The sequence below is a fragment of the Acomys minous genome (genome assembly GCF_964271855.1).
Source record: "Acomys minous genome assembly, chromosome: 20".
Classification (NCBI taxonomy): Eukaryota; Metazoa; Chordata; class Mammalia; order Rodentia; family Muridae; genus Acomys; species Acomys minous.
Window position 1 is genome coordinate 6504337 of NC_140502.1, and position 14859 is coordinate 6519195.

A 14859-nucleotide genomic window follows, 5' to 3' on the forward strand; every position below is an offset into this window, starting at 1 on the left:
CCATATCTGTCTTTCTGAGTCTAGGTTATCTCACACTGAATGATCTTTTATAGTTCCACCCATTTGAATTCCAGAGGTGGCCAACTTAGGTACTTTCAGCATCACTCTGCAGGCAGTTCCAGAGGTGACAGCCATTGGGGACTACCAGCAGTAGTGAGGCTTGTCTTTGATCTTTGCATGCCAGTCCCCAGTCCCCACCTCTATCTGCAATTGCTGAGAAATGACTCATTGGGGACTATCAGCAGAGATGAAGACTGCCCTGTGTCCTCTCTGCATGATTACAATGGCCCTAGCTCTGTGTGCAGCTACAGAGGCAGCATTCATAGAAGATTGCTAGCAAATGTGAGATCTACCTCTCAAATTCCATGTACTGTCTTCTGGGCCCCAGGTTTGCCTTCAATCCCAGAGGTGGCAGCTATCAGGGACTTACTTGGCAGTACCCAACAGGGGTTAACTACCAGCAGCACATCATGTCAATTCCTAGGTCCTAACTCTTTGTACAATTGCAGAGGCATCAACCACCAAGGACTACCAGGGATCTTCAAGTATGCTACCACCAGGGAAAACTACATCGCTAAAGCATATGAACACACTGCACAAAACTCAGGGAAGTACAGATTCATCAGAACCCAGATATCCTACAAAAACAAGGCTGGATTTTTGAAAAACAATCTTAAAAACTGCAACTCTAAAAGCCTCTATTGGCCCAGTAGGGAGACCAATATGTGAGGCAAAGTCCCTTGGAGCTGAAAACAAGTCACTGAAGGATACCCTGACCCACACAGGTGAGGGGTCTAGCACTATAGACATTCACCTATGAACTACTCACAATGACCAGGGAAGGACACCAAAACTACATCCTAACATCAGAAACACCAAGACAGCTAAGACCAGCATAAAAACACAAACAACAAAAGCAAAAAAAAAATGACATCCCCAGAACACTATTATCCCAAATAATTAAACCCTGGGACTTCAAACACAACTGAAGCACAAGAAATGACGTCAAATCCTAAGTAATGAAGATGATAATGGAGGAAACAAACAAAATCCCTAAACAAATACAGGAAGATGTGGACAAACAGGTTGAGGACCTTAGAGAGACCATGACAGAAGCCTATACAATGGAATGAAGAAATCACTAGAAGAAATTCAGGAAAATGTGAACCATTAGATGATGAAAATCAATAAAACATTTCAAGACCTTAAAATAAAAATGGAAAAAATGATAAAAGCACAGACAGAAGAAAGCTGGGAATAAAAGAAATTATAGATGAGAACAGGAAATGCAGAGGTATGCTTCCCTAACAAAATTCAAGAGATGGAGTAAAGAATCTTAGGTGCAGAAGTTACAATAGAAGAATTTGATGCAACCATCAAAGAAAATATTATGTCCCAAAAATTCCTGACACAAACCATCCAAAAAATCAAGGACATCATGAAATGATGAAATCTAAGGATATAGGAATTGAGGAAAAGAGAAGAATCCCTGCTTCAAGGCCAGAAAATAACTTCAGCAAATTCATAGAAGAAAATATTCTCATTTTAAAGGAAGAGATCCAACAGAGAACCCAATAGAATAGACCAAAAATATATTAATGATCCCAGACTTAGTAATCAAAACACAAATGTATAGAACAATGAAAAATTTTATTGGCAGCAAAGGAAAAAGGCCAAATGGCAAACCTATCAGAATTACAGCCAACTTCTCAGCAGAGACCAAAGAAGCCAGAAGAGCCTGGGCAGAGGTCCTACAAACTGTAAAAGACCACAGATGCCAGGCCAGAGTACTATACCCAGTGAAACTTTCAATAACTATTGGTGGAGAAAACAAGATATTCCATGGCAAAAAGAAATTCAAACAGTACAGATTCACAAATCTGGCTCTACAGAAGTTACTAGAAGGAATACTGCAACACAAAATGAGAAACTACAATCATATAACACAGGAAATAGATAACTTCACTGTAGCAAAACAACCACACAAACACTCTACCACAACCAACATCCAAATCACGGGACTTAACAGTCACTGGTCATTCATATCTCTCAACATCAATAGTCTCAATTCTGCAATAAAAGACTAACAGAATGGAAGCATAAACAAGACGCACTATTCTTTGGCATTCAAGACACATCTCACCCACACTGAAAAACATTACCTCAGGGCAAAAGGCTGGAAAAAGCTATTCGAGGCCAACAGACACAAGAATCAAGCTGGTGTAGCCATTTTAATATATAATAAAAGAGACTTTCAATTGAAATTAAAGAAAAGAGATAAGGAAGGAAATTTCATACTCATTAAAGAAAAATTCAACCATGATGACATCACAATTCTGATCATCTATACACACAGTGCAAAGGCATCCACATTTGTTTTTTTTCTTTCTTCTTTTTTCCCCACCATTGTAAGAAATATTAACAAAGCTTAAGTCACATGTTGATCTGAACACATGAGTAGTGGGAGACTTCAACACCCCACTTTCACCAAAGGATAGATCAATGAAACAGAAACTAAACTGAGAAATAAAAAGGCTAACCAATGGTTGAGTCAAATCGACCTAACAGATTCTACAGAATTTTTACCCAAACAAAAAAATTATACCTTCATCTCAGCACCTCATAGAACCCTCTCCAAAACTGACCATATGGTAGGTCACAAAGTGAGCCTCAACAGATACAGGAAGATGGAAATAATACCTTGTATCCTATCCAGTCATTGTGGTCTAAAGCTGGACTTCAATAACAACAGAAATAGCAGAAAGTCTACACACACAGAAACGGAAAAACTCTCTACACAACAACTGGATCAGTGAAAACTTAAAGAAAGAAATTAAGGACTTTTAAAAATTCAATAAAAATGAATGTACACCATATCCAAATTTGTGGGATACATTGAAAGCAGTGCTAAGAGGAAAATTCATAACACTAAGAGACTTCCTAAAGAGATTGGAAACATTTCATATAGGCAACTTAAAGATATATCTAGAAGCCCTAGAAAAAAAAAGAAGCAGAAACACCCAAGAAAGGTAGATGGCTGGAAATAATCAAACTCATAGCTGAAATCAATAAATTATAAACAGAGAGAACAATTCAATAATCAACCTAACCAGGAGCTGGTTCTTTGAGAACATCAATGGGATTAATGACCTGTTTGGCAAACTAATTAGAAGCAGAGATTCTTCTGAAGAAATACAAAGAGTCATTAGGTCCTACTTCAAAAGCTTATAGTCCACAAAATTTGAAAAACGGAGGGAAATGGGCATTTTCTTGATGGAAACCATCAAAGTTTGAGTCAGTATAAGATAAACAAATTAAATAGTCCTATTTCTCCTACAGAAATAGAAGCAGTTATCAGAAATCTCACAAAACAAACCAACAAACAAACATGCCCAGGGTTAGATGGTTTCAGTGCAGAATTCTACCAGACCTTCAAAGAAGACTTCTTACCAATACTCTTCAAATTACTACACAAAATAGAAATGTATGGAACATTACCAAACTTGTTCTATGACGTCACAGTCATATTAAGACCTTAATCTCAGAAAAATCCATTAGAGAAAAAACATTTCAGACCAAATTTTCTTAAGAACAGTGACATAAAAATACTCAATAAAATATTCACAAACCAAATCCAAGAACAAACACATCAAAGATATCACTCACCATGACCTTGTAGGCTTCATCCCAGGCATGCAGGGATGGTTCAATATATGAAAATCCATCAATGTTATCCACCACATAAACAAAATGAAAAGAAAAGCACATGATCATCTCCTTAGATGCCAAGAAAGCATTTCTCAAAATCCAACACCCATTAAAATGTAAAGACTTGGAGTATCAGGGATACAAGGCACAAACATAAACATCTTAAAAGATACATACAACAAGCCAATAGCCGATATAAAATAAAATGGAGAGAAACTCAATAAAATTCCACTAAAATCAGGGTCTAGACAAACCTGCCCACTCTCTCAGGTTCTCTTCAAAATAGTACTTGATGTTTTAGTAGAGCAATAAGACAACAAAAGGAGATCAAGGGGATCTACATTGGACAGGGGGAAGCCAAATTATCACTGTTTGCAGATTATAGTGTACATAAGTGACCTCCAAAATTCCAGCAGAGAACTCCTCCAGCTAAAAAACACCTTCAGCAATGTGGCTGGATACAAAATTAACTCAAGGATTGGGAGAATAAACATGGTAAAGATGACCACCCTACCAAAAGCAATTTACAGATTTAGTGCAATCCTTATCAAAATACCTACACTAAATTTAAAGACATTTAAAGAACAATTTTCAAATTCATATATAAAAAACCCCCCAGAATAGCTAAAAGAATTCTGTACAATAAAAGATCCTCCAGAGGAATCTGTATACCCGATCTCAAGCTGTACTGTATAGGAACAGTAATTAAAACAATAACTATAGGCTGGTTGATCAATGGAATCGAATCAAAGTCCCAGAAATGAATCCATACAATTACTGTCACTTGCTTTTTGACAAAGAAGTGAAATCTATTCAATGAAAAAAGGATAGTATCTTCAACAAATGGTGCTGGTCTAACTGGATTCTACACGAAGAAAATTGCAATGAGACCCATATTTATACCCATGCACAAAACTCAAGTCCAGATGGAATAAAGACCTCAATATAAAACCAGATACACTAAATTGGTTAGAAGAAAATTGGTGAAGAGCCTTGAACCCATTGACACAGGAGACAACTTCCTGAACAGAGACCATATAGCTCAGGACTTATGGTCAACAATTAATAAATGGGACCTTGTGAGGTTGTGAAGCTTCTGTAAGGCAGAAGATGCTGTCAACAGAAAAAAGCAACAGCCTACAGATCAGGAAAAGTTCTTCATCTACTCTACATCTGACGAATGTCTAATATCCAAAATATATAAAGACCAAAAGAAACCAAATACCACCAAGGCAAATAATTCAATTAAGTTATGGGGTACAGAGTTAAACAAAGAATTCTCAACAGATGAATATAGAATTCCTAAGAAACACTTAAAGAAATGCTCAGTGTCCTTAGTCATCAAAGAAATAAAACTCAAAATGACTCTGAGATTCCATCTTACATCTATCAGAATGGCTAAGATCAAAAACTCAGGTGACAGCACATGTTGCTGAGCATGTGGAGAAAGGAGAATACTCCTTCATTGCTTGTGGGAGTGCAAACTTGTACAACCACTTTAATCAAACTGACCAATCTGGCACTTTCTCAGAAAACTTGGAATAGGGCTACCTAAAGATCTAGCTATTCCACTCCTCAGAACACACTCAAAATGTCCTCCACCACACAAGGATATTTGCTTAACCTTGTTCATAGCAGCCTTCTTCATAATACCAGATTCTGGAAAGAACCTTGATGTCCCTCAGTCGAACAATGGATGAAGAGACTGTGGTACATTTACACTGTGGAATACTACTCAGGTATTAAAAACAAGGAAATATAGAAATTTGCAGGCAAATGGACGGAACTTGAAATGATCATACTGAGTGAGTTAACTCAGACCCAGAATGATACACATGGTATATACTCACTCATAACTGGACATTAGCCTCATGAGGATGTCCTCTGAGAGTCTTCATTCAGCAGGAGATTGGGACAGATGCTGGGAATTCCTCTTGGGACCCCATTTGATACAGGTGTGGGAGAATGAGGAAATATTAGGACACATAAGGTCCAGAAACTCTTTAAGAAGACTATCAAGGATGGCGGATTGGGACTTAGTGAGATCTGCCCAAACTGCTGTACCAAAAAAGGACAATGCATGAAGTAAACTAGACCCCCAATTCAGATATAGCCAATGGACAGCACATTCTCCTCAGTTGTTTGGATATTGGGGATTGACTCTGACATGAACTCTGGTGCCTCCTGTTTGAGCACTTCCCCTTGGTGGGGAGGCCTGGTGGCACACAGAGGAAGGGTAAGTAGGCTATCCAGATGAGACCTGATAGACCATATTCATATCTTAGGTGAAAAAGTTTCCTTCTGTCCCATGCCTAGTGGAAGAGAACATGGTGAAAGAGTGAGGGAGAAAGGAATGGGAAGATACAAGCGAGGGAATAACAACTGAAATGCAATCTGAATGAATTATTTAAATAAAATTAAATATATATTATCTCTTATATTTTAAATATATACAGTGTTGTCTTTTAACTAAATGATAAAACAGACAGATATTTAAAATTAGCTTGTATATAAGTCATAAATGATTGAAACCACAGATCAAAGAAGAAACTAAAGAAATACCATTATTGGGTCCATACTTTTCTTTTTTTTTCTTTTTTTTAAGGAAAGATATTTCTTTTTTTTTTAACAAGATCAGTGTACATTTTTATACATGTAGAATTTTACATCTAGGCAAAATTATCACACATTCAAAATTCATTGTGTATACAAATTATTACAGAATAACAACAAGGAGAGTAAATAAGTAAAATAAATGACATTGCTTTTAAAAATTAGCTATGCTTGGGTGGAGAAGTTCATATATGCATACAATGAAATATGATCATGTCTGACCCTTGTTTTCCACTCCACCCCCTCCTTATTCCCCCAACATGCTTCCTCTCAACTTCTTGCTATTTTCAGAAGGATAACGCACAAAGTCCTTCTTAGACCTATTTGAATTCAGAGGAAAAGCACATGGTAGTCTATATGTAAATAACGGATTTGACGTCAACATGGAAAAAATAATGATATTATTATCAGGAATTTGGAATGGAACAGAAGGTCATTACGCTAAACTACACATGCAGACTTTTGAAATTCTAAATTATCATAGACTTCAGTTTCATCAGTGTATGTCTTGTATCTACGTGTGTAGGAGTGTTTGTTGGTGTGTGTGTGTGTGTGTGTGTGTGTGTGTGTGTGCGTGTGACACACACATCTTTGCACCAAAAATTAGGTCAGGCATTATTTGAGAAGTGCAAAGGCCTACAGGAATTAGGGATGGAATATCTTGTGACGCTAGTGGGAAGAAAATATCATCAGTATGCATTTATACTGGCAATGCAGATTCTACACTGCAATGAAGAATAGATTACTCTGCAATTTGTATAGGAAGAGTTTACACATTAAAACCACAGTTGTTTCCCAGTTATTACTTGCTTCTATGATACACCAGCACAAGAATTCCTTACAGATATTACTTGAATAGAAATGATTATAAAACAATACTGAAAAGCAGAGATTCAGTACAAGAAATGGGTTATCACATTTTATTGATCTGTGAGAACTGAAGCTCTAGGATGGAGATCATGTGTTAGAATTAAAATATTTAACCTAATTTATTACTAATAATGTAGGCATTGGTTGAGGGATAAGTCACATTTAATATTTGAAATGATACACAAAGGTCTTGGGTTTCCTTGGATATTGTGGATATTGTTGAACTTTTAAAAATCAACATTTGAAGTGTACATGAGCTGCTATTTTGTGAGGAATGGATGGTTTATGGTACAACAGGACTCAAGAAATTTCTGGATTTCACCTGATTATTGGTTATCTAAACCTGCAAACATAGGCTTTGGCTAGATATTCTTTATTTGTCACTGGTGTGATATATTTCACAGTGTGTATGCTCTGAGGTTCTCAGATGGCCCAGACAAGTATCTACCTCTGCATCATATAGACTTGGTGATACTGTGCTCACCATGTAGTTATGAGCCATTTTATATGCCCCTTCTGAATCAATAATTTATATTTCACTGTGCATAATCTAAAAAATATCTCCTGACATAGTTTCTATTGGTGTACACATAAACAGATATATAAGATAGCACTGAAACAAAACTTTCACTAAACAGCCCCTGCTCAGGGATTTTAACATCAATAAAACTGAATGATGTCATAGAACCAGAGACAGAACTATTATCAAATATATTTATGAACTCATGTTTACCACATGGACGGTGGACCTCAGATGACAAGTCCCAAGGAAGATTCCTCCAGGAATGAGGAAGGGCCTAAGGGAAAAAAGGAATCATGAATGTGCGAGTAAACTTTCCATTGTCCAGAAACATAAAAGAAGAGACAACACATGGGTGTCTATTTGTTAGGCTGATTTGCATGACACTTCACAATCCACAACACTGAGGCGTATAGTAGGACAAAGATGTTTACTTTGATTTTGTTCTTCTTTCTTCTGTACACTCCACTTCTCATGACGAGTTTCAGTCCTTCCAGGTGCTTTTGGAGAATGAAGAATGAAGAAAAAGACAGAGAGTTAAGGGAAGCGTGTATTATCTTCCTTTATGCAGTGCAATGGTCTGTGCAGAAAGACTATTTAAGCAACATTCCGGATAAGCTGTAAGTGCTTTTTAAATTCTCTTGTAGATTTCATCACAAGTATTTCCATAGAGGTCTGAAGATGAGAAACAGAACAATGCTTTGAATGTTGTCTTTTTCTTCCAATGTGCACACAAAGAAATAACATCAAATTCTTTTATAAACTCAATGTTATTTTATGAACTTAAATTGGTCAATAAACTATTATGTTTCTTCCAGTTAGCCTCCTGATTTCAAGGACAGAAGTTGAGTGGACAAACAATCTCTACCATGATCATAAAGATTAGCCCTCCTTTTGACAGTTTCCATTGCACAGTACCCAGTGCTTTATTATCAAATGATACCCCATGTTATTTCAATATGTTTCATCCTGAGAAGGTAAAATTAAATGGCCATAGAGTGTTTTTCTGTCAGTGTGTATCTCTCAGTTCCTGTGTGTGGGCACCTCATATTTGGAGTACACCTAGACACAGAAAGACTTCACACAGATGTTCATTTACTCTCTAAAACTATCTGGATGTAGTCACTCTATATGACTTTTGAACCTGCATCAAAAATGTAAGTAGGATTTCTGTCCAATGTGAACTTTAAATATGAGCTTATATCTCCATCTTAACTTGTATACATACCCAACCATTGGCTTTTAAGTATTAGAAAGCCTAGTTCTTCATTTTCTTTCTTTTCCATTTAGCAAAAAGAAGGAATGCTTAGACCATAAGTTTTATGTTTGAAAATTAAGGCTATCTCTAATTGTGGTGACCACTTACTTTCCTTGTCATCTGACTGGGTTGCATTTGTAGCATGTGTAGGTAGTTGACAGTACTTTAGAACATGATTAGAGGAGTTTCCTAGTAGCTCATCTCTTCAATTATTTAAGAATTATGTACATTATGATGGGTAGATCTGGGCCCAGGGGTTCTGCTCAAACAATGGCACCAACCAAGGACAATACATGCAGTAAACATCGAACCCTTACTCAGTTCTTGCCAACGGACAGGACATTTTTCACAGATGAGTGATGAGTGGGGACTGACTTTCACATGAACTCTGGTCCCTCATATTTGACCATTTCCCCATGATGGGAAGGCTTGGTGGTACTCAGGGGAAGGATAGCAGGCTACCAAGATTAGACTTTATACCCCATGATCACATAAAGGGGAAGGAGGTCCCCCTCAGTCACAGTTATAGGAGAAGGGAATAGCATGAAAGTGTGAAGGAGGAATGAGAGGATACAAGGGATGGGATAATAATTGAGATGTAGTATGAATGAATGAATAAATAATAATAACAATAATAATAATAATAATAATAATAATAATAATAATAATAATAGAATTATGTGTCTTCCTTTTTAATTCTAAGTTGTTTATTTTCTGATACTTCTATCACGTTTGCCAATTATGTTTCTCTTTCAGTAATTTTATTAAGTATCATTGCATATTATACCACGTGGTTACTGTATACATTTTGGCTTTATGGATTTTGGATAGTTGTTTTTAAGGACATCCCTTTTTATACTACTAGGCTAGTCTGATAGCTCAAGTAACTGGTGTTTCTAATGTTTCGCGTTCTTCAGTTAGTGTTTGAGTCACACCAATTCTAGTATTAAATTCCTATTGGGTGGTACTGAAATTTTCAATTGTAATTTTCTGTGTGGTAATAAAGGGCATTCTAAAAGGGGCTGTTTTGTAGACAAAGATAACAAAAAGGTAAAATTCTAAGTGTAAAATTAATTACATTTAAATCTGAGTGTTTCAGAATGAAGGAGTATGTCTGATGTTTGTTGTTCAGATGATATGAAGTGACTAAGAGGAGACAGGAGAGATTATTCTTCCCATAAAGAGAAACCAAAAAAATCTTATATTCCAACTTAATATTTGCCCTATTTTATTAAAATAATATCATAAAGATTTCTAGTATGTTTTACTCTCTACGTTCTATTTTACAAACATGTAATATTGGCACAAACAAATCTTACTGCAATGTTCCTTATTCTCAGTAAGATGCTAGGGTTCTGCTATTATAACTGGAAGTGTGGTCAAAATATGTTTTTGCAGAAAGAAAGAGTGCTTACATTGTAAATTTATGTTTGAGAAGAGAGAGTATCACTAATAGTGGTGACTCTTTGTTCCCTTGTCAGTTGACTGAGTTACATTTGTGGCGTATATAGTTGATAGTGCTTGAGAACAGAAATAGAGAAGTTTCCTAGTAGCTCATCTGTGCAGTTCTATAAGAAATATGTGACTTCTTTTTATATTTAAGCTGTTTGTTCTCCTACAATTTTATCACAGTTACTACCTACATTTCTCTTTCAGTAATTTTACTAAGTATAATTGCATATTTTACCATGTGGATACTCTACACATTTTTTGCTTTGTGGATTTCTGACTGTTGTTTCCAAGCACAGCAAGCACTTTAGTCTACTAGACCCTCTGGTAGCTCAAGTAATTGATGGTGTTTATGTTTAGTATACAAGAGTTAGTGTTTGTGTCACACAAGTTCAAATATCAACTGTCTAATGAGTTTAACTGAAATTTCCAATGACATTTTTCTATGCTGTATAAGGGTATTTTCAAAGGAGCTATTTGTATAGACAAAGATAAATCAAAGGTACAATTTCTAAATGAAAATCTAATTGTATTTAAATGTGAGTGAATCATTCCAAGTGAAGGATTATATTTGATACTTATTTTTCACATGGTAGGAAATAACTAGAAGAGACAGGAATGATTTTTTCCCATAAAGAGAATAAGAAAACCTCAATTTAATTTTTGCTCCTGTCATAAAAGAGTATTGCATACACCCAGACACATACAAGCATACATCAGTTTAAAATAATATATTTGTTCATGTATTTTACCTACTGATCATGGCCCCTCCCTCCTCTACTTCTTGTCACATGCTCTCTCCATCAACTCCATGTGCATTCTCTGTTATTCAAAGAAGGGGAGCCGCGGACTAAGTCACCTCAACTCATGAATCACATCAGGACTGAGTGTGTACTCTTCCCTTGTGCCTGAAATAGAAACCTCACCAAGGGAAAGAGAGTAAAAAAAAATGCAACAGATTCCATATTAGAGACAGTCCCAGTTCCTCTTACTAGGGGACCCAAACTAACCCTGAACTAAACATCACCTATATCTGTTTAGGGGTCCTAGATCCAGTTTCTTGAGGATCCTTGGTTGGTGATTGAGTCTCCACAACCCCCTCTGTGCCCTAATAAATTGACTGTTGATTTTCTTGTGCAGTTCGTGTTAGATCTTCATCCTTCTATACTTGCCCCTACTTTTCAATAAGATTCCCAACACTCTTTGTCTAATATTTGGTTTTGATTCTCAGCATCTGTTTTGATTCACTGATGTCTGGAACCATCAGCGGACATCTATGCCAGGCTCCTGTCTGAAAGCACAACAGAATACCAATAATAGTGTCAGAGGTTGTCTCTCTCCTGTGTTCTGAGTCTCAGTTTGGGCCAGGCATTGCTTGGACATTCCCTAATCTCTGCTCTATTTTTATCCCTGTATATCTTGTAGGAAAGGTAAAATTTGAATGCTAGTTCTTGTGGATTGATTGATATTCCCCTCTCTCCATTAGGACTTCTGTCTAGTTAGAGGGTGTCCTCTCAACTGAGTCACCACAATATTATCCCAGAAATGTCTCATTTATCCATCTTGTCAGAGAGATATCTCCACCCCTGCCTTATTCTTACTGTTCAGTCCCTCTGACCTGCTGCATCAGCTCTTCCCAGGTCTGACATCCACCCTCATTTCTATCTGAGCTCTCTCTCCTACATTGTCCTTATCTTAAACTTCTTCTACCAGCTATTATATTTCATTTTCTGTGATAGAACAAAGCATCCTGTCTGGGTTCCTCCTTCTTATTCATTATCTTTGGGTCAGTAATTCTAGTATTTTTTATCCTGTACTATATGGCTAAGTAAATAAATCCATGTGTGTTTTTGTTAGTCTGGGTTTTCATACTCAGCAGATGTTTTCTAGTTTACTTGCCTGAAAAAAAATTGTGATTTTCTTTGTTTTATATTGGAGTAGTATTTCATTGTTTATTCTCCATTGTTTGAGTGACATCATTTTTTCTGAATTCTAGCTATTATGAATAATGCTGTTATGAACATAATTGAGCAAGTGTCCTAGGGTATATGTCCAGGTATAGTATAGCTATGTATGGAGGTTAAGCTTTTACAGGTTTTTGATAAAGAAACAGATTGATTTCCAAATTTAGGCTTACATCTATTTAAAGATGCAGCTCCTGTTTGTGAATTTATGTAAAAATAAACCATAAAAAAGATGCTCTCTCTGAAAAATAATCTAAAAAGAAAAACAACAATATGAAGATAGATAGAGAAGAATATGATATATTTCCAACTAATTATAATTTATCGTTAGTACAGGTACCAAATATTGCCCCAGAAACAGTCGTGTGCACTCATCAGTCACTCTTTCATTACCTTAGCCAATTCAGTTAATTTCATATGGAAATAGCAGAAACTCAGTGGCTCAAACATCATGTGTAATTTTCACATTTCTCTATAATTAATAAATGAGTGCATGATCAGGTTTACAGCTTGGTCAAAACCTGTGGCCTTGTCTTTACCTTCTGAGCAAGTACTCAACAACCACAGATGAAAAAGCTTTCCATAGAATATGCATGTTTTGTGTAGATGAACTCACATGAAATTTCATAGGCATTATAAGATTCCATATTTTTATATTTGTAAACCTTATTACATGGGATACTTGTCCCAAACATAGGGATAAAGACAATATCTCCAAGTACAGGATAGTCATTGTATTGAATGCCACTGATTATGTGTATACTTCTGTATATAATAAATATTGTACCATTTTACAGAGCACCAACTGATAGCCTGTTTCCTCTGGTTTTGGCTTTTTCCTTGGATGAAATAAAGAGAAACCCTGATCTTCTACCAAATATGTCTTTAGTATTTCGAGTACCATATTGTCTAAATGTGTCACTAGTAAAAGATCTCATTCATATTTCTCTACCAACTGATAGGATTCATCCTAATTATGACTGTACCAAAGGTTTCAGTGGTACAGTACTTCTTATAGGACCAAACTGGGAAGCATCTGTACTATTTCACAGATTAATGTACAGCCGTGAACCTCAGCAGGTGAGATTTTTGTGGGGTTAAAATGTAGTGAAATTGTGTCTCCATTGGTGACTTTGATAAGATGCAAAAAAGGGTGTAAAGAGGAGACTGGTCTTACTGGTCTTATGTCAATCTAGTAGTTCAATGGTGTTATTCAGATACTTGAAGAGGATCTGGAATTTCTCTGTGTGAAATGGGGATAAGAGGAGAAGTAACAAGCAACGTGGATTTCTATAACTTTTCACAGATAAAATGTGTTCACAAGTTCTTAAAAGTACATGCTACCTCATGCTGGTCCCTGTGTCTTAGGTTCTCTATCTTATTTATGGGCCTTTCAATCCTCTCCTGAATGATGGCCCATGCGGATACATCTATCGCCATGGCCCTCGTCGCCTTCTTACTTTATTTAAACTGCAACTGGGTAGGGATGGCCATCTCTGACAATGAACAGGGTACACAGTTTCTCTCAGATTTGAAAAGAGAAATGGGATAGAATATAGTCTGCTTTGCCTTTGTGAACATGATCCCAGTGAACATGAAGGTATACATGTCAAAAGCTGAATTGTATTACAACCATATCATGACATCATCCACAAATGTTATCCTTTATAGTGACACAGACTCTTGCTGTGACCTTTAGAATGTGGGAGTCTCTAGGTATACAAAGAACATGGATCACCACCTCACAGTGGGATGTTCCTACAAGTAAGAGAGATCTCACACTTGACCCATTCCATGGGACTCTTGCTTTTGCACACCATCATGGTAAGATTTCAGGTTTTAAAAATTTTGTCCAGACATTGAACCCTCTCAAATACTCAGATAAATATCTGGCAAAACTGAAGTGGAAGAAATTTAACTGTGAATAGTTAGGATCTAACTGTAAGACAATGAAGAACTGCTCATCCAGTGCCTCATTGGAATGGCTAATGGCACAGACTTTTGACATGGCCTTCAGTGATAGCAATTATGACATATACAATGCTGCATATTTTTTGGTGCATGTTATTTATGAGATACTTCTTCAACAAGTAGAAAATCAGCCAATTGGCAATGGGAAAACCATGAACATAGCTGCTCAAAGGTAGTATTTCTTCTATTGGATTATCCATGTTCTTATCAATTTCATAGTTTTCAAGAGTCTCTCAGATGATTAATTGAGTGAACTAGGAAATATTTCCCCAAAACCTAGGTTTCTAAATGTTTTTATGCTGTCACAATAAATCTAGAGCTTTGTATAGAATTTAATACACAGGTATTGGAATGAAAGACACCATTTATCAGTGAAAATAAGTGACTCTGTAACAGAGTAACTGAATATAATCATACCTGTTTTAATACTGGAGAGATAATTAGTCACCTCTCATTAATTGTCACCATGATGAAGAGATGACTGTTCATTAATTCTGAAAATTGAG

General features: G+C 36.3%; 1 protein-coding gene across 1 annotated transcript in view; it reads left to right on the forward strand.

Moving 5' to 3' along the window:
* Positions 1-14331: 14331 nt before the first annotated feature.
* The window catches only part of LOC311590870 (vomeronasal type-2 receptor 116-like), a gene marked incomplete at both ends in the record, with an annotated part of 37458 nt that continues 36930 nt past the window's right edge, over positions 14332-14859 (forward strand). The window contains one exon of the mRNA XM_084770163.1: positions 14332-14525. Within this exon, the coding sequence (XP_084626289.1) occupies positions 14332-14525 (194 nt within the window). The remainder of the gene's footprint in view (positions 14526-14859) is intronic.